General features: G+C 37.8%; 1 protein-coding gene across 1 annotated transcript in view; it reads right to left on the bottom strand.

Moving 5' to 3' along the window:
• Positions 1–70: 70 nt before the first annotated feature.
• The window catches only part of mfhas1 (multifunctional ROCO family signaling regulator 1), a 36,074-nt gene continuing 14,910 nt past the window's right edge, over positions 71–21,234 (bottom strand). The window contains exons 2-3 of the mRNA XM_055179796.2: positions 2,362–2,736; positions 71–2,279 (exon numbers count right to left, since the gene is read on the bottom strand). Of these exons, the coding sequence (XP_055035771.2) occupies positions 2,606–2,736 (131 nt within the window). The 3' untranslated portion in view covers positions 71–2,279; positions 2,362–2,605. The remainder of the gene's footprint in view (positions 2,280–2,361; positions 2,737–21,234) is intronic.

Genomic DNA, 21,234 nt, shown 5'->3' with positions numbered 1-21,234 from the left:
TACTAACTCAAAGCTTTACCAACTGAGCTACAGAACCACACATGGAGAAAAAAACAACAGTGCAACAGTATGGAAACCAGCCTTTATATTTGGTGCCTTTGCGGTTCTACAGTGACAAAGGGTAACCCTTATAACTTAGAAAACTGTTGTGGGTTTTACATTAAGCACAGTAGCCATGCACAATGCACAGTTAATAAAGTGGGACATTGGTGACAGCTCATTAGCTTATAAAAATAAAATATTATGTACAAAACATTATCAGCTGTTCGCAAACACATCACATGTATTGCAGAATTTTTCCTCTCCAAAAGAGAAACATTGAAATGGTACACAATCATTTTAAATATAAAAGTCTTAATTCTTTGTCCTTGGTAATTTGCAATTTCTCATATTAATAAATATGAACAATATGCTTCAGACACTGCTTTAAAGAACATGTCCAGTAAAATTTCATATGTATCAATTAATCAGTCAGTTCAGATATGCTTACATATATTTCTTTAAGAGTGAAGGATGAGAGGTCACCCTTGACTGAATTATTGTACTGATATTTCTGTACATCCGTGTTCAAAACCGCATCATATATCAAACTGTGATCATGTGCAAGAAACAATGTGACATTCTCAATTACACTCAACAATGTGATTGTAGAAGAAAGAAAGAAAGAAAGAATCTTTGTCTCAGTATGATTTAGGGAAATATTTTCTATATCTTTGGCTACATGTTACTTAAATAATTGCAAATATCCCTTTTCACCCATTCCTTAAAGGGACACTCCACTTTTTTGCAAACATGCTCATTTTCCAGCTCCCCCAGAGCCAAACACCCGATTTCCACCCTTCTGGAATCCATTCAGCCGATCTCCGGGTCTGGCGCCAGCACCCCCAGCACAGCCCAGCACAATCCACCGAATCTAACCAGACCACCAGCATCGCGCCAAAAAACAACCAAAGAGCCTGGACACTTCTCCCATTTAAAACCTGACTTCTGTAGTTACATCGTGTACTAACTGTGGGTTCACACCAGATGTGAGTTCAACGATTTGCGCGAGTACATTACATACAAAGTCAATGCGTCCTCGCGTGGGGTGATGCGGATGACGCGATATGGGCGGCGAGTTTGCCACGAAAACGCGCGCTATTCGCCTCAAACGCGTCTTCAAGTTGAAAATATTCAACTCGAGCAAAAAATTTGCATGACATGAAGTTAAATCCCGCGAGTAATCTAGAGCGAGTAACGCGATGCCCCGCGTTTGGTGTGTACGTAGCATAAGACCGACAGAAAGTTAAAAGTTGCGATTTTCTAGACAGATATAGCTAGGAACTATACTCTCATTCTGGCGCAATAATCAAGGACTTTGCTGCTGTAACATGGCTGCAGGAGGCGCAATGATATTTCGCAGTGCCCGAAAATAGTCCCCTGCCATTGAAAGTTACTAAGGGGGCTATTTTCGGCTGCTGCGCAATATGATTATTACGCCAGAATGGGAGCACAGTTACTAACCATATCTGCCCAGAAAATCGCATTTTTTAAGTTTCTGCCAGTCTTAGTAGTACACGATGTAACTACAGAAGAGCCAAGTTTCAAATAGGAAAAACATCAAAACTCCCCGGTTATTTCTTAGCGCGATGCCAATGGTCCAATCAGACTCAATGGACTATGCCAAGCCATGCCAAAAGTGGTAGCGCCAGCCCCGGAAATCAGCTGAATGGACTCCAAAACGGCAAAAATCAAATGTTTAACTCCAGGGGAGCTGGAAAATGAGCACACTTTCAGAAAAAGTGGAGTGTCCCTTTATTAAGATATCTCAAAAATGTATGCCCAAGAAGACATTTCTATTCTTGCCCATTGAATACAACTAAACCTCTAGTGCATTTATCCATTTCATACATAATTTTATCTCTCCTGGATTTCAAAGGCATGCATATGAAGCAGAAAATCCTCCAAAGTCCAAAATCCATCCCGTCTAATCAAAGTCTTATGAGAAAACAGTGTCCTCCATCTTTTTTTGCATGAATGCAGATCCCCTCAGCAGTACAGATGTAATTTCCAAGAGATGCCTTTGGGTACAAACAAGGATTTCCAATATTTTGCAGTGAGATGGCTAATCTAAGATTGAACTGACTGGTACCACAAATGGTACTAAGACAGGCTCAGGGTGCATGTATAAGCTTTTCAGATGGACATCCGGTGGACCAATACGTGTACACAGACCAAAACTAGATCAACAGTTTTAAATACTGTCAGTTTGTTGTGTGTTGGCAGTCGGAGCTGATAACCTTAAAAAGAAGAGGGCAAAAATTAAAGAATGAAATACAAACTTAACTATACAGACTGCTTTAATAAATAAAACAAACTTACATGTAAGTGTGTCCTGATATGAATCTCTCAGTAACAAACATTCATTATGAACATTCTTTGCATGTACTATGTACATCAAGTGTACAGTGATCCATCATCTCCCTCAGATGAGGGCAGAGCAACATTAAAAGCCACACATGTGGCATGCAGAACTGTACTTTGTGAGAATATAACATACAGAGGAAAGCTGTGTACTGGTCTGTGGAGGTCAATCACGGGCAAGTAACTGCAAAAACAGGAAGTCTCATTTGTAACTAGGGCTAATCACAGTTGGGGTTGGAGGGTAAACTAGCGCCACGTTGACCCGCTCCGAGCCATTCTTGGGGCAGATGATCTCAGTCAATCCCTCAGGTCGAGGCTGGCTTAACAGCTCACCTACAGAGAGAGAAGAAGAGAGAACAACAGTTTTGAGAAGAACTAAAATGTAAAAAAAAATCAAATTAATTCATCTGTATTTTACATTTAAGAATTTGGCAGACATTTTTATCTGAAGTGATTTACAGTGCAATCAATCTATACATTTTTTTATCATTATGTGTGTTCACTAGTAACCTTTGTGCTGCTAATACAATACGCTACCAACTGACTATGTTGTAACACATATATCGATTGATGATACAACCAGTGAGATAAATACACTGCACAAGTTTCTAAAGGTTCACCAATATCACCACAAGGTGGCACTGCCTGACAAACTTTTATCCTAGCATGAGCAAAGATGTTGTAAGTGCAGTCGAAATAAAATAACCAATGGGTCATGGGAATAAAAACCACTACAGAACATTTGATCAGTGCAGTGCAGTCTTAACCAGTAAGTCACATGTTTTGTTGGAAATGAAATTAAAAAACACTTTCAGTTCTTCAGAGTAACCATCTGTAAGACCTGAAAACCCAGACCTAATTCAAAGAACATAAAAAAGACACGCACACAAACACAGGTTTTATTGGGACTTTCCATAGACGTAATGATTTTTATACTGTACATACTCTATATACTATTCTCTTTCCCAGTGGTTCTCGGCCAGAGTTATGACATTTTATAAAATGCATACACCTATTATCAATTTGTATTAAACCTCAGAAGAATAAGACTACTAAACAGCACTACATTGTATAATTTAACACATTATGTGTTTAACAACCTTATGTGTGTTTGTGTTGTTGTGTTGTTTTCATCATAGGTTTTTTTTGCCTTAATTTGGCCATAACTTTCTCTGTGTTTCAGCAACTGGAATGATTTTTTCTTTTATTTAAAAATATTTTTTTTAAATGTTTTGAAATTTTTCAAAAACTGAACAATACACAGTGGGCAAATTTACTACCCTTTTGTGTTGTTTGTGATGAAAACATCCACTAAATTAATTGGCTGTAAAATAGCAGATACATTTTTTTTAATCTGTTAATCAACCTCAGTACTGATCAAAACTACCAAATCTTTACAAAAATCTCATGATTTTAACTCTTTAATTGTCAACTTCATAAGTGATGTAACTGATTTGGGGAAAAATCAAGATGACTGATTTTCAATAAAAAAGTTATTGTGGACTGGATTTTTTAAAATCTTTTTCACAATCTTGGGCATGTCAAAGATTAGTAAAAACATTGGCTTTGATGCATTTTTATTTTTTTGTGCAGCAGATTTTATTTTTGTCTACTTCATTTATTGTTCTTGGATGTTCTTCCCAATTGACTTCCATAACAAAAAATTTTGATTGTAGAGAAATGATGACATCATCTTATCATGCATTTTTGATTGTTGGTGGTTTTTCATTTTGCTAAGAGGTAAAATGTTTCATTTTTACTGTTGATTACCAATTGCACCAATAAATGAAGGAGAATTTTTTTAAATCTGATGCTGCACAAAAACTAAAAATGCATCAAAGTCTCAAAACTGTGAAAAAGGTAAAAAAAATCCAGTCCACAATCACTTTTTATAATGAAAATCAGAATTTTCATTTTTTTCCCCAAATCAGTGACATCACTTATAAACTTGGCAATTATAGAGTTAAAATCATGGAGCTTTTATAAAGATTTGGTAGTTTTGAGTACTGAGGTTGATGAACAGATTTATGCAAAAAATATATATATATATATTCATCTGATACATTTTCAGCCATTTAATTTAGTGGATGTGTTCATTTACGAACAATACGAAAGGGTAGTAATTTGAAGGTTGCACAAGGGTTAAAGCAACACTATGTAGTTTTTTTACCTTTAAATGATGTCTCTAAAATTATTTCAGTGATAGAACAACTTTTAACTGGACAAATTGTACTGTTGCTGCAACCTGAGCAGCCTCCTAGCTGCTACAAGCACACCATGAAAGTGGCGGTGGAGGGTAGGAAACACAGCCCCGCCCCTCCCCCTGCCTGCAGAAGAGTGTCTGATACCAGGTACCACTGATACCACTGTTGCGCTTTTCAACCACATGGGGGAGCTGTAAGTCATTTTTACATGGAAACTACATAGTGTTGCTTTAATATGCACTGAAAAAATGATTCATTCAAATTACTCAATTTTTTAAAGGTAAGTGGTTGCAATCAATTTATTTAAGCCACATTTAAACAAGAAAGATTAAAGTAAAATAAAATAAAAAACTTTTGTTTAAATGTAGCATAAATAAATTGATTGCAATCACTTACCTTAAAAATTGAGTAAATTTAATGAATCATTTTTTTCAGTGCGTTTTGTTTAATTTAAATTCTAAGTTTGAGATTTGAATTCCATTTAGCGGGCTGCAAAGGGATGCACGCTACACAAAGGAAGAGGGGGGGGGGGGGGTTAAGCAAAACAGTTTGCCCACCCACTGCCCTAACCCAACCTTTTAACTTTTGCATTCTAACATTTACAAATAAACATCATTTAGTATCACACACAAACACACGCGTAATTGAATCATGAAGCAGTCAAATATTTCTGAATAATGACCCATTCTTTATAGTAACACTGTATAACTAGACTGAAGACTCATAACTCTAATATCTCTACAGCACTGTGTGTTAAGTCCAAACCAAGCAGTTCAAATTGATAGGATAGTCATCTATAAATATACTTATAATAATGGATTCCAGAGATCAATCAGAAAGCAAATGGGCACACAGAGTGAGTACATAAGTGGGTTCAGCCCCACTGCAGCAAGACAAAGCATTACATCATGCGTGAGTGGCAGAGATTATTGAGCGCAGGAGCAGTCAGACTGTCGGCTGTGAGCTCCATCTGTACACCAATTACTATTCTCAACCAAGCCATCCATCCATGAGACCATAGATGTGGAAAAAAAAAGCTATTCTTATATTTTTTATGCTACTTTACGAATTAAGAAATTAAAGAGTACACTCCAAAAAAAAGATGTGTAAACTTTTTACACACATTTTTTTCCCCCTGTTAACACATTATGTGTCATTTTGTGTCGAATTTGTGTTAAAATAAAACACAAGTTGTGTTAAAAGTAACAAAATTTCAATAACACTGAGATGTCTGTATTCTGAGACAACAAATGTAGTGTATCGTCCCTAAACTCACACTGATTGTGTTGTTTTTAACACATCCATTCTAAGAGTGTGTACAGTAATATACAGATACAGTGAAGATGCAACTGTATAAAAATGTATACAGTACTGTGCAAAAGTCTTAGGCCACCACCACCAGACTTGTTGTTTTAGAAGTTTTAATGTCCATCCATATTTATTTTTTAATCTATTTTATTAAGATACAAACAGAAAATACAGGAAATAAAAAAAAATATAAAAATTTCAGGACTAAATGTCTTCTTTAGGCATTGTCGGTGTTTATTGTGACCTCTATTGGCACTAAACACATCTTGAGGGTTGAGCAGAATGAAGTAAAAAGACTAATTTCTTAAAATTAGAAATTAGGATTTAATTTAATTTAGGTTTAAGAGATCCTGCAGTTTCCTGCTATTGCTCAAGTGGAAGGGGAGTTTACCCTAAAAACTTAACACATCAGTTTACATTTTAATACAGTTTCTAATACTATATACACATTTCCTGTATTTTCTGGATGTATTCTATTAAACAAACTGAGAAATAATTATATATGATCACTATAACATTGCAAAAATAACAAATCTAATTCTGGCATGGGGGCCTAAGACTTTTGCACAGTAATGGGGTTCCCACACCTTAGTTAACTTCAAATTCAAGGACCTTTCAAAGACTTTCCAGGTCCAATACCCTCAAATTCAAGGAATAAATGTGGGGACACATTTCAAGTGAGAGCAAGGTTACATTGTGTTACCTGTTAAGATACAGGGCTCTATCTTACACCCGGCGCAATGCAGCACAATGCGCGACGCAAGTGTCTTTCGCTAGTTTCCACCCTGCGCAATTATAATTTTCACGTTTAGCGCCACGTTGTTTAAATAGCAAATGCATTTGCGCCCCCTTTTGTGCCCATGGGAGTTCTGGTCTGAAAACGAGGTGTTGGCGCATTGCTATTTTGAGGCAACTAAAATAGACTACGCCATTGACCAACAAAAACCTGCTCTTAAGTCTGAAGTCAATGGCGCAATATGTTATTTAAAGAGTGCAGTAGTAATATGCGCCTATAAACGGGAGGACAACGCGGGTTTGCTTATCACATAGTACATGAATGCGCAGCAGCACAAAAACGCTTTTAAATATGAAAGATTAAAGGATTGAATGTAAAGGATTATTATTGAGTCTCTTGGACATAAATGAGGACTAATTATGAGACGTTAAAAGGCGCAAAGAGCTGCATCACCTGTAGCCTGGTAAGAAAATAAATGCTTTGCTTTAAACAAATGCATCTGTTTTTAAATGTTTTTTTTAATGCTACCTCACGGATTTATTGTATATGATGACTCTGTACCTGTGGATATGGTGAGATTAGAAACATTTTTAAATAATGCTTAAAAAAACTCTTTGCTTAAAAAAACGCTGTCCAAGTGCTGAAACGTGCAGAGAGCCATTTGTAAATTCTTTATATCCTGTTTGTTACAAATAAAGTATTTTTCGAGTACAAACCTTATCTTACATATTTGTAAATAATTTTTTGATGATATTGGATAGCCATACATTTAAAGCAATTACAAGCCTACTGTTTTACTTCCATGACTAAAAGAAAACGATTTTTAAAGGTTTTAATAAAAAAATAACCATTTCAATACAACTAAAAAACAACACAATTATTTAACATTAATCTTAACCTGGGGATCGTCTTCCTCCGCTTAGTTTTTCAGTTTACAAAGTCCGTCATCTAAATAGGGATTAGACATAGCGCCAGCGCAACTGGCTTTTAAAGGGGATGAGAGCTAAGACTATCATTGGTTTATTGCACGTTATGCCCAAAATACTCCCATTACAAACCCTTTTCGACCATGCGCTCGGCGCACAAACCATGTTTTCCGTCGTTAAATTAGCAAAAGTTGATTCGGACATGCCCATTTAGACGTTGCGCTGTGCGCTTTAGACAATACGCTTAGATCGTTAAAATAGGGCCCACAATGTTACAGTTCGCTTTCGAGGGAACTCGAGCTGTGTCACTGCGGTGACACTTTGGGGACGCCTCCAAGGGCAATTGCGTCTGAATGTGTAAATCAACTTCAACAAATACAGTAAGTATTTGAGGCTTAACGACAAAGACAGGGTGACGCGGGAGCCAGGAAGTATATCGCTATCTGAAATATTGTCAAAGACGACGTTACAGGGACGCAGGAAGTATGGCAAGGGAGACGGAGCATCTCGTTCCCTTCTCAGGGAACAACAGTTACTATTTTTGCCTTACTTTTCCGAGACGTTTTCAGGTGTCCAACACAACTTTGCAAAAAAGCATTTTGGTATGAATCAACATTCGCATACAGAAGATATACACTAGACAGGAAATAATATGGATTTTTTTCAGAAAACTTCTTGCATAAAATAGATTCAAGCACTTTCAATGACCTGTATCTATTTATGTATATTTAAAAAACTTCCCTGGGCTTTGAATTTTTTCCCCCAGATTCACAAACTTTCAAGGATTTCAGGGACCCGTGTTGTTAATAGAATATTAACAACATAAGAGTGTATATAGATTACACACTTTTTAAAATCCTATTACACTGTCAGAAATTAAGGTACAACAGCTGTCAGTGGGTCAGTACCCTTTTAAAAAGCTTGATGTTAATAAAACCTTTGTATCTAAAGAAGTGCACATTAGTACCTCAAGGGTACATACTTGTAGCAAATGTATCCATTTCTGTATCTAAGTGGTACATATTAGAAAACTTTTAAAAGTGTACCGTCCAAGTAACAGCTTTTGTGCACTTAAATGTGTATAAAGTGACGCATTCAACAAAACAGCGGGGTCACACGGCGGACCTAAGAAAAATGTGTTGGATTCATACGCCACACTTTCAAATGTTGCTATTTTTGCCTTATTTTTCCATTTAATCTCCTTTAACCTTTTCTGGATTTTTCCATTTGTGAATGTTATCATTTCGCTGATAACAAAGCAGGTTTATTCTGGCCTTAGCAAACAGCAAAGCCACTATATTCTCTCTGAGGAGCTCAAACAAGATAACATCATCAGCAGGGAAGCTTTCCACACCACATGCAAATTATGTCATAAAGCTGTTTAATGATTCAATTTCCTGACAAATGATTCACAATTAGCTCAAAGGATTAGACTTTAGATTAAGCAAATGTGAAAACGTCCTGTGATAACTTAATAAAAACAACCAAATGCCTAGAATAACATTTAGTGAAACCACCCGCTCGGCAACGAGTCATATGCCCCGCGGTGCCCTCAGCACAATGTTCTGCTACACCATTTAAGCCATTAGCTCTATTGATTCCTGCTCTTCTCCAGTCTAAATAAAGAAGGCATTCCTGTAGTCTGAACCAGTCAGCTCAAAGATGAACGCCAGAGCAAAATGCCACTGAAACCGAAGTTGTTTGATATAAGCAAACAGTTGTCATCAATAACCACACAGTGATTATGAAAGGTCTTGTCACTGAATCAACATGCTTCAACGGTACAAAGCGATTATGAAATCATCACCATGAATGGTCTCTTTATGGGAAAACAGTGAATATGCTTGATGATTCACCGGCTGGTTATTATCATCACTTGCTTCCTCTGTCGTCTGGGTCATAACACGGGGCTGAATCCAGCTCTGACATCAATACTAAAGAATCTGTCTTTAACTTTTGCCTTGAATAACATTCACAGGTGCATTCTTGCGCTCTGACCTGTTTGTTCCTATGCCAGGTCCTGCATTTCTTCAACTTCAACGCTTTGTTCTCACTCCCTGAGGTGTGTAATAAGGTCCTTACAAGGAAATAACTTTAAGACTACCCAGCAAAAGGACTCAAGTGACCAGCTTAAAAGAAAGAAATAATGAGTGATGTAAACAGCTCAGGTATTATCAGCGGGGTCCTAGAGGTCGAGACCACTGATTACACTGCGGGACACCCTGCCCCCACAATGCATTACACACCAGAGCCTTAAAGCGTCCTAAATAAATGGGGTTTACAGGTCAAGCCTCTGGTTAGCTATTTAAAGTCAGAGGATTGACGGTGTAAGCTTATGGGAATTTTAAACGCTGACCAAACATCCAGAGGGACAGTGTTGGCGTTATGTTAAGCTCAGGTTAGTTGGGTCGCTTCAGTACACAGTTGTTATTTATTAATGTGAGGCGAGGTGCGGATGACAGCGGATCAACTATTTCTGCTTTCACAGCTGAAACAAAATGCAATGGATAAACTTATTAAAAAGTAGGGAATCAACTAATCCAGTGTTATTCAATCAGCAGTCCAGGGCCCATTAAAGGAATAGTTTACCCCAAAATTAAAATTAGCCAATATTTTATTCACCCTTAAAGGGACATTCTACTTTTTTAGAAAATATGCTCATTTTCCAGCTCCTCTAGAGTTAAACATTTGATTTTTACCATTTTGAAATCCATTCACCTGATCTCCGGGTCTGGCGCTAGCACTTTTAGCATAGCTTAGCATAATCCATTGAATCTGATTAGACCATTAGCATCACGCTAATAAAAATAACCAAAGAGTTTCAATGTTTTTCCTATTTAAAACTTGACTCTTCTGTAGTTACATCATTAGGGCCCTATAATTTCCACGATCACGGAATCGCGGACGGAATCGCGGAATTGGCTAATTAACACGGAATCTAGTATTAACGCGGAATTATACATATTTTGAATAAAATTATGTTTTTGTGTGGGAGACGAACCTATGTCTGGGGGAAATGCAGACCAGGGGAAGTAAATCTGGGCGACACGCCCCCTCCCGTCGTTTTAGACACCCTCCAAAACACTGAAACCATGGTGAAGCGGCTCTCCACGACTCTCGTCAGCGAAAAAATTAAGAAATTCGACGCTAAGCACTTAGTTCTGAGCAGGTCTCACATGACTTTTATGTGACCGGAGAACTGTTATTTTGGAAGTTTTGTCAACACTCTGTTCACGGTGAGCGCAAAGATACATGCACTCTCTCATCCACGTCTGTCTCACTGTACCTCTCTCACGTGAACGCGCTCACGCGTATCTGTCCGAAGTGCGATCACAAATCCTCATGTATTTGTTCAGTTTTATGCATTTCAAGCGAGCTGAGGCAAACTAACTATCCCTCGCATTTAAAATATAATCATCTGCATCATGGCGCCGCTCTCTGTCTCTTTTTCACTCGCACGTGCAAAGAGCTGCGCACTCATGCTGTCCTAAGTCATATCACTATCCTGTGTATGTTTGTAAAGTTATATGCATTTCAAGCGATTGTGTATAAAATATGGATCGCGTTCCGCTGGATTGATGTGTTTAAGGCACTTCTGAAGGCACCACTGCTTTAACACCTTGTTGTAGCCTCCTGCAACAACACTAAAAAAAACAATGCATTGAATTGAGTTGTGTGTGCGCGCGGGTGTGTATGTGCGTGTGTAAATGCATCTTTTATAGTCATTAAGTAATCCTGTTATCCAGTTTTTCCCCAAATCATTTACATTTTAATCATTAACATTAAAGGCACATTCTTTTTATGACTAAAATAAAACAAAGGGTAAAAAATGTAATTGCCAAAAATTAAAACGGATAAAACGGAATTAGCAAAAATTAAAACGGAGAAAACGGAATTTGGGAAAAAATAAAACGGAATTTGGGAAAAAATAAAACGGATTTTATAGGGCCCTACATCATGTACTAAGACCGACATAAAATTAAAAGTTGCGATTTTCTAGGCTAGGAACTATACTCTCATTCTGGCATAAAAATCAAGGACTTTGTTGACATAACATGGCTGCAGCAGGCGTAGTGATCAGCTGAATGGATTCCAAAACGGTAAAAAACAAATGTTTAACTCTAGGGGAGCTGGAAAATGAGCATATTTTCAAAAAAAAGTGGAATGTCCCTTTAAGCTTAGGTGTATTTACCTTTCTTCTTTCAGCTGAACAGTCAGAGTTAAATTTAATAATATCCTGGCTCTTTTCAGCTTTATAATGGCGTTGGATAGTGCCCCATTTTTAAGTTTAAAATATAAATATTTCTTACAAAAAACCTAAGGAAATATATCTTGGAAGACAATTAAAGGTCACGTTCTTTCTGATCCCATTTTTTAAACCCTAGTTAGTGTGTAATATTGAGAATACCTGTAAAATGATAAAGCTCAAAGTTCACTGCCAGGCGATATATTTTCTTTAAAAGAATTCGCCTTTTAAAGCCTACAGCGAACGGCCGGTTTGGACTGCAGCCTTCTACTTCCTGCTTTAATGATGTCACTAGAACAGTTTTTTACTAAACTCCATTAACAGGAATATGTCAGTCGCCAGCTAAGCTAACGGCAAGCTAAGCTGCTATCGAATCACAACACACTAAACAAACTACACAATCAGAACTCGTTACGTATTTCTGAAGGAAGGACTTCATAGAACAAGAAAGACATCAGCTCATTTTTAGGACAGTGAAAACAGCGCTATACAGATAAGTAAGTTGTGTGGAAAATACCGCATTTTTTACATGTGAAACATGATAACATGTTATATTGCGCCCTGTAAACACAATCAAAGCTTCAAAAACAAAGAAAGAACGGGACCATTGATAACTGTATGGATTAGTTTTTGATGTATTTGGTTGGTGCACTTTTTGTAGCTATAAATATGGGGCACTATCCAATGCCACTATACGGTATACATAAACATTATACTGTATATAAAAATGCCATATTTAGAGTAACTAAAACCCAATTCACACAGCACTTCATTTCCCAGAGAGGCTTCTGTGTAAACACTTCTGTAAAGAGGACAATCCGGTTGAATGTGTTCTCAACTACATCTGAATGTGGTCGAAAGTAGACACCTTGTTTACACCTTTCTTTAGTTTTGTCCACTTGTGATCCGATCAATGAAAATGCATCTTAATACCTTGTAAACAAGACCTTAAACGCAGATCAACAACATTCACGATGAGAAATGTCTGCAAACTGGACTGAAGCAGAGATCAGGGAGCTCGCCACTATCCGCGCTGAAGCTGAGATCATTCACCAGCATGACAGAACAGCGCATCACACGCTCCTTATGACCTTGTCATAAACTAAAATGCACGCGCGTGGTATCTCGAGAGAGAAATCTTGGATTATAAGCAAACTTTAGACGCTGTGGAGAAAATACGCCATGTGTCTTTACGGTATGTGTTGAAATAAAAGGGCTAATGCAGACAGACAGACACACAGGGTTAGACTGAAACACAACACCTTGAGAAAATCCACAGCTTTTCAATAACAAAAAAGAAAGCTAATCCTGATACAAACAATTCACTCAGTAATTAAAGAGACGTGAACCTGTTCCTTGCCTTGGAGGCACGGAGGCAAAGACCCAAATCTAGAGAGAATGAGTTGCTTAAACAATAAACCTTCAAACTCAGAGTCTTTAAACACACTTCAAGTCATGCCTGCAGTAGAGACAAAGCTCAATCCAAGCACTGCTGTTGAACATCCTGTACTATTTGTGACAGGAAGCAACACATGAGTTTGAAACAATGAATAACAAAACACACTGTTGCAACACACACACTCGTCATGTCTAACCTTGACTTTACGTATACAATCTGTTGCTTGGTTTTTTATTCCAATGCCCCATTCCTTATTTTTTGTTATTAAAGCGTTCCATCCGTGTCACAATGCTCACAATAAGGAATATTTTTTTTTTTTTTACATTTTTGAAGAGACAAATAAGAGAGCATTTAACACTTCGTCTAGCAGCCAACAATACAGTGCAGTCTGCAAAGGTATGTTTATAAGTAGGAATAGAGTTAGCTGGTAAATATTTTACAATACGATACAGGAAATGTTGAAAAGTTGAAGTAAGAACATAGTAAAATACTGAAAAACGGTGGTGTTTTCCTTTAAGTACATTTGGATTCATGGTGACATTAATATATATTAAGAATGCAATTAAATGTGTAATGTTTAAATTATTTTTTGCAGCTATTTAAAGGTTTATAACTTTTAAATACATAATTCTCTAATGGGATGTGTATCTCTGTAATATATCTTAAATTATTTACAATGAAATTACTAACATTCCTCAGACGCACTAACCACAAAATACACATCCAAAAGACAAAAGCTTGTCGAGCTCTTCATTCGCATTTCAGATATTTCTAAAGACTTTTATCTTTAGAACCGACACGCTGTGACTTGCTTTGCAAACCTTTTGTGTAGTCTGAAATCTGGGTCAAAGACATCCTGGAATGTTTCATCCTTTTCCTGGGTGTCCAGAGGATGTGGATACAAAGGACTGCCAAAACAAACAGCCCCCGGAATTGACCGAAATAAAGCGAGATTTTGTCATGCAAAAGTTCAGCCTGATTTATTTAATCATTCCAAAAAGAACCAAACAATGTCATGACCCTTTCTAAGCTTTTCATCGTGTCTACAGTACAATGCACCAAAAATAAAGCTTTTCTAAGGGGAAGTGTGTGACTTCCGAACAATTAGAAGTACCAAATGACTGTTTTCAAATATGTTGCCAAACAAAAAGCCACCGCTAAACATTTAAATGTATTTATACCACCTGGCTAAATGCTTTATTCTGATTAGTTGAGAAATGCTCCACGGGTATGCATTATATTTCGATAAATGCACACCTGACCTGTCAAATGTCTTAATATAACCACCAAAGCAATGTCTGTGGTATCTGTGGGGTAAGCGGGAAAATTGACTTCGGTCCGACTGTGCCAAGGTGGCAATGCTCTCCCTGCCACATTTGGGTCTGCATTATTTTTGAATAATGGATGCATTCTTCATATCCCAGCATACTGTATCTTAGTGTGTTGGACGGTAAACGGTGATGAGGCAGGACTGCAGTCTGTACGGCAGCCCCACACGAGCAGTCAGTTAATCTGGATAAGATGCAGCAAATCGGTCAACAGATTATTGCTACCCAGAGTGATAAGGCACAAAGAGTGAATCCGGGTCAACCGAACACACATGTACATGCGTATACACACATAGCTTATCATCCTGATACATACAAATGGACTTAACTCCCTTATGCCCAGTACTGGTACAATTTCTCATATTTTCATTTTGCATGTGGCTGATGCATTTATCCAAAGAGACTTAAAATGCATTACAATTTTATCAGTATGTTAATGCCCTGAACCTTTTGCACTACCAATTGAGCTACAACCAATAACATTTATACAGGGTTCCCACACCTTAATTAACTTCAAATTCAAGAACGTTTTAAGGACTTTCCAGGTCCCTCAAAATCAAGGACTAAATGTGGGGACACATTTCAAGTGAGAGCAAGGTTACATCGTGTTACTTTTTAAGATACATTGTTGCAGTTCCCTTTCGAAGGAACTAGCGCTGCGTCACTGTGGTGACATTTTGGGGACACCTCCAGGGTAAGTGCGTCTGAATGTTTATATCAAATTCAACCAATGGTGAGACTTAACGACAAAGAAAGGGTGACGCGGGAGACAGGAAGTATATCGCTATCTGAAATATTGTCAAAGACGGCGTTACAGGGAAGTATAGCAAGAGAGACGCAGTGCCTCATTCCCTTCTCAGGGAACAACAGTTACATACGTAACCCGAAACGTTTTCATTTGTCAAACACATTTTTGTATGAATCAACATTCGCATAAGATATAAGCATTTAGAGTGAACAGTTTAGCACGTGTGCTTAAAAAGTCTAGAATTTTTATGATATTATCCTACACTACACAGGGAATAATATGGATTTTTTTTCTTCAGAAAAAGAGGTTACTAATGGCAACTTTAGTGCTAGTACATGACATACACTGAAATCCAAATACTGACTTATTCTGAACCAGTGGTGAAATTTTTTTTGTTCACACCCAAACCATAATCCAATAAAATATAATAATAGAACGCAACAATTAACCCCCATGTAAACAAATGCGCCGCACGTGCATTCATTTATCGGCACGTGGCCAGGGTTTTTAACAGCCGCCTGGATTCAGCTGTCTCAGCCAGTGCCTGATGAGATTTCCATGCAGCTGTCTGATCTGTTGAATGGGCGAGATGCTTTAACCCTCAATGCTTTAAGAAATCTTTCACTAAAAAGCCTAAAGACTAAGAGCCTATCAAAGGTCTGTTTAAGGCCATAGAGAATCACTTAAATCTACATATCTGTTGCAGCAGTTATTTATTACAGTAGAATCCGCAAATATAGGCAATTAGATACAATCAGTAACCATTAACCACTCTGGTTACCCATTATTGAACTCAGTATTGATATAAGACAGACAGTATTGACAGTGGGGGGACGACTTCTAAAAAAAAATGGGAGTCAATGGGAGTTAAATCATGGCAGCTACAAAAAAGAAAGTCACACTGATACAAAAGTTTATTCTTAAACAGATGCATTCATAAAAAGTGATGTTTTTTATATGCAATTTGAACTTTTAGTGATACAACTACACTCAACTAAAGGATTATTAGATTATTAGGAACATCTGTTCAATTTCTCATTAATGCAATTATCTAATCAACCAATCACATTGGCAGTTGCTTGAATCCATTTAGGGGTGTGGTCCTGGTCAAGACAATCTCCTGAACTACAAACTGAATGTCAGAATGTGAAAGAAAGGTGATTTAAGCAATTTTGTGCGTGGCATGGTTGTTGGTGCCAGACGGGCCGGTCTGAGTATTTCACAATCTGCTGAGTTACTGGAATTTTCATGCACAACCATTTCTAGGGTTTACAAAGAATGGTGTAAAAAGGGAAAAACGTCCAGTATGCGGCAGTCCTGTGGGTGAAAATGCCTTGTTGATGCTAAAGGTCAGAGGAGAATGGGCCGACTGATTCAAGCTGATAGAAGAGCAACTTTGACTGAAATAACCACTCGTTAAAACCAAGGTATGCAGCAAAGCATTTGTGAAGCCACAACACGCGGATGGGCTACAACAGAAGACAAAAAGAGGCTACAATTTGCACAAGCTCACCAAAATTGGACAGTTGAAGACTGGAAAAATGTTGCCTGGTCTGATGAATCTCGATTTCTGTTGAGACATTCAGATGGTAGTCAGAATTTGGCGTAAACAGAATGAGAACATGGACCCATCGTGCCTTGTTATGCCTTGCTGCTGGTGATGGTGGTGTAATGGTGTGGGGGATGTTTTCTTGGAACACAGTCCCCAGATCTCAACCCAATAGAGTATCTTTGGGATGTGGTGGAACAGGAGTTTCATGCCCTGGATGTGCATCCCACAAATCTCCATCAACTGCAAGATACTATCCTATCAATACGGGCCAACATTTCTTAAGAATGCTTTCAGCACCTTGTTGAATCAATGCCACATAGAATTATGGCAGTTCTGAAGGTGAAAGGGGGCCAAACACAGTATTAGTATGGTGTTCCTAATAATCCTTTAGGTAAGTGTAAATCCTGGTTGATTAAGTCCCACCCTACAGGAAATCTTACTTTAGATTTGAACTAATGTAATATTTGTGGTCCCACCGCTGTTACTGAAACGTAATCCTGACAAATAGTTTTTGGGATTTCTGAAGTAAAGAGGAGCTGTGCTTTAATTCTTACACCAAAGAAAGCTGCTTGGAAGTATTACCATAATGGACACACTTTGCCTCTGTATAACCTCAACAAATATGTCTTAACTTTCTAGATTTGTATACAGATTCATCCCAAAAAAATCTTATCTGCCTGAAACAGGACTTCTATTAAAGAACCTTCTGGATCATACATTTTTTTATCATTTAAAAAACAGCCATGAGAAGTGCGTGAGATGATGAATCATGACTGTATATGGAAAATGACTCAAATTTAGCACCATCAGACTTGATTTATCACAGACAAAGAAGAGAAATCAACAGAGGAAGTGACCGTGACCCGCCTGTATCGCTCTGTCTCAATAACACCATCAAAGTCTGATTATAACCTCACAGTCGGCCTTTCACAGACCTGAGTGAAGACTAAAGAATTCATAAACATTTCTTGAGAACTGATTGTTTATTTTTTCCTCTGTTCTTTCTCTTCTAGCACAAATGTGATTTCGATATATCTTATTCATCCTTTTCCAGATGTCTAAACCTTTTATGCCTTGCATTATTGCCCCTTTTCTATTTGTGAACCGCACGGAGAGACATCAGTCAGATCTAACGCAATGTTAATTTAATCACACATCAAGGCCAAAGTTGTCCTAATAAGATCTAAAAGAACTTGCACTAAGACTTTGCCGTATTTTATAAACATGAAATAGAGTATAACTGCTGCTATTTTGTAACGTGTAGCCAAACTGAGGTCCAGACTGAGATCCCTAGAAGGCTGTAAAGTGAAAATAAAAAGGTAAGGCATAAAGTGTAAAAGTCTACTGAATACTATTAATATTATTTTATATAAATGTTTATATTTAAGTGTTATTTCTCTTTCCTTGCTTTTTGATTAGTATTTTTTCTCACATACATACAATCTTCTTTATTTTGCTTACTAGGTTTTGTACAGCAGAATTCTTTGTAAAGCTGCTGTGAAACAATATTAAAGAGCATCTATCTTCGGATTCACAAATGTACATTTCCTTTGGTGTGTACGTGTGTGTTAGTACATGTTATACCATGGGTCTGTTGAATGCTGTATTGTGATTGGTTGAGAAATGTTCCATGGGTAGGCATTATTTTTCAATAACCGCACACCTAACTTTTCAAATGTCTTAAAAGTAGACACCAGAGCAATGTTTGTGGTAGCCGTGGTATAAGCAGAATAATTGACGACAGGCCATTGAATTATAAGAAAATAATACCTTGGGTGTGCACTATTTTCTTATAATTCAATGGCCCGTCGTCAATTATTCCATACTTAACAATGCAAAAGGTACAAACCTCGAAGTAAACGATGACGCGAGTTATTGTCTCCAATGTAAATCTCTTTTCTCAGACTACAACAAACACACGGATTGTAGGCAACAGTTTACTTCCTGGGCCTGTTGATGTAGACAAGACATTATCATAATTCCTCCCGCTTGGACTCACAGCCTGTAAGCTAACTCCTGTTAGCATTGCATTGTGAGCGAATCTTTCAAACATGGTAAGGAGCGTCACATTTCCGGCTGACGTCAAAAATATTCAGGCCAATCACAACGTACAGATTAGCTGGCCAATTAGAGACACATCGCTTATCAGATCGATGAGCTTTGTACAAAATCAGTGCGTTTCAGGAATATCAAGAACTACAAAAATGTACAGCATGTGGAAAATGAGTTTTTTAACCATAAACCACGCAAACAAATTATATTATACCAAATACACAAAATAACGTTGTTTTAAGCAAAAAAATAGGCGCTCTTTAATTGTGAAAGTCGACGCAGTTTGGCATACTAAAAATTTTTCTTTTTTAATGTACTCTCTCGTAAAAAAGAAATGATCAAAAAATGGTCCTTAGCTGTCACTAGGGCAGTACAACTACACATTTGCACCTACAGAGTACTTTGTAGTACCTTATGCTGCATTCAGACCAGCCGCGGTAGAAGCATCATGGCGAGGGATTTTAATATTAAAGGAATAGTCTACTCATTTTCAATATTAAAATATGTTATTACCTTAACTAAGAATTGTTGATACATCCCTCTATCATCTGTGTGCGTGCACGTAAGTGGAACTATAATTTACGGCGTAATAGCACTTTTGGGAGTACTTCGACTCGGCACAGTAACACCCTCCCTCTCCCATTATGAGAGGGAGAAGGGGAGCGGACTTTTCAGGCGAGTCGAAGTACTCCCAAAAGTGCTATTACGCCATAAAATATAGTTCCTCTTTTAAATCGGCTTAGAAAAGCGCTATGTTTTATTTTGTACCACCAAACTTGCTCGTATAACTACTCGTCTTAAATAGGAAAAACGTTGACGTGTTTGGTCACTTCTAACTTTATCTCTGATTGGTACCATTGAATGAATGGGGCTAAGCTAAATGCTATCGAAGTGTCGCAGTGTGCTCCAGCGCTTACGTGCATGCACACGGATGATAGAGAGATTTATAAACAATTCTTAGTTAAGGTAATAACATAGTTTAATATTGAAAATGAGTAGACTATTCCTTTAAGTCAATGTAAAGATGCGTTGATGCGCGTCTGGAGGTCTCGCGGTGCAAATGAGGTGCTTAGCGCGACGCAGTAGACGCGATTCTGCCTCAGTGGCGCGAATTGAGCGTTGCCGCGGCAAACGCGCAAGTTTAAAAAATGTGAACTTTGGCGAAAAAACACGCTGCGTTCACCAATCAGGAGCTTGCTCTAATAGTTACGTGATTACAGGCAGCGCAGAAGCCCCTCCCGTTACGCAAATTTCCACGTGAATGTCTCAATGATTAGAATTTCACGCGTGATTAAACTCAAACTATTCAAGAGAGTCAAACTAGGCGAGGTAGTCGCGATTTTGACGCCTCAAACAGAGCTGGGGTGAACCCACGGTTATAGATGCATATTGGTACCAAACATGGCATATTAGTACCTTAAATGTACATACTGGTACTAAATGTGTACATATACTGTATATACCTAAAGGATACATACAAGACCTTTTTAAAGGGTACTTCCCCAGTGACAGCTTATGGCCATTTTTTTCCAATTTTTCTGACAGTGAAGTCAATTATTTAAGTTTAGGCTTATAAATATCACAATTATTATTTATCCAACACAGTTAATTTTTATTACACATAAAAAAATATCATATTAGCATATGAATCATCATTTTTTATGAGTTCTTCCTTGGCATCATAAAGTTTGTTAACCCCTGCAGCCTGTCAAATGTTATAATAAACACACACACACACACACACACACACACACACACATGCAGGTTATGAAGATTTACTTATCTTGTGGTTGCACAGACAGAAGATTTTAATTAAACATACGGACTGAAAGAACGCAAAACCCCAAATGACATCTGCTTCACAGAGCAAAGAGACCTACTAAAAGGTCAAGCAATCTGCAGCTCTTAATGACATTTTCAAAGCAATAAAGCCTCTTAGGGATGTTACTATACAAGACAGCTGGCCCTTCTTCCTCTTTCGACCATCAACAAATGTGCAGAAATAGAGAAAACCTCTCTTTAACCCTAATTAGTGCTCTTCAGTCTCAAATACCCTTGTTCTCGAGTCTGAACATAGCTATCGGTTAGACTTCTGTACAAGTGCACAGCACACAGACAGCAAAAGGGCGGTTGTAAGCCTGATCCATCATCTGCCCGGCTTTCGAGACAGATGTTCACATCTGGTCCGTAATAAGATCACTGCACACACGCTTGACGGCTGTCTGCAAAGCTGCTGTCAGTATGTGCGATCTGAGATCACACACGCTGTTGAATCAGCATTGATTTTAGAGATGCAGAAAGCCCCAGAGAGAGGACCAGAGCGATCTAAACT

The sequence above is a fragment of the Misgurnus anguillicaudatus genome, chromosome 9 (assembly GCF_027580225.2).
Source record: "Misgurnus anguillicaudatus chromosome 9, ASM2758022v2, whole genome shotgun sequence".
In the NCBI taxonomy this organism is placed as follows: domain Eukaryota; kingdom Metazoa; phylum Chordata; class Actinopteri; order Cypriniformes; family Cobitidae; genus Misgurnus; species Misgurnus anguillicaudatus.
This window is presented reverse-complemented; position numbering and strand designations above follow the sequence as displayed.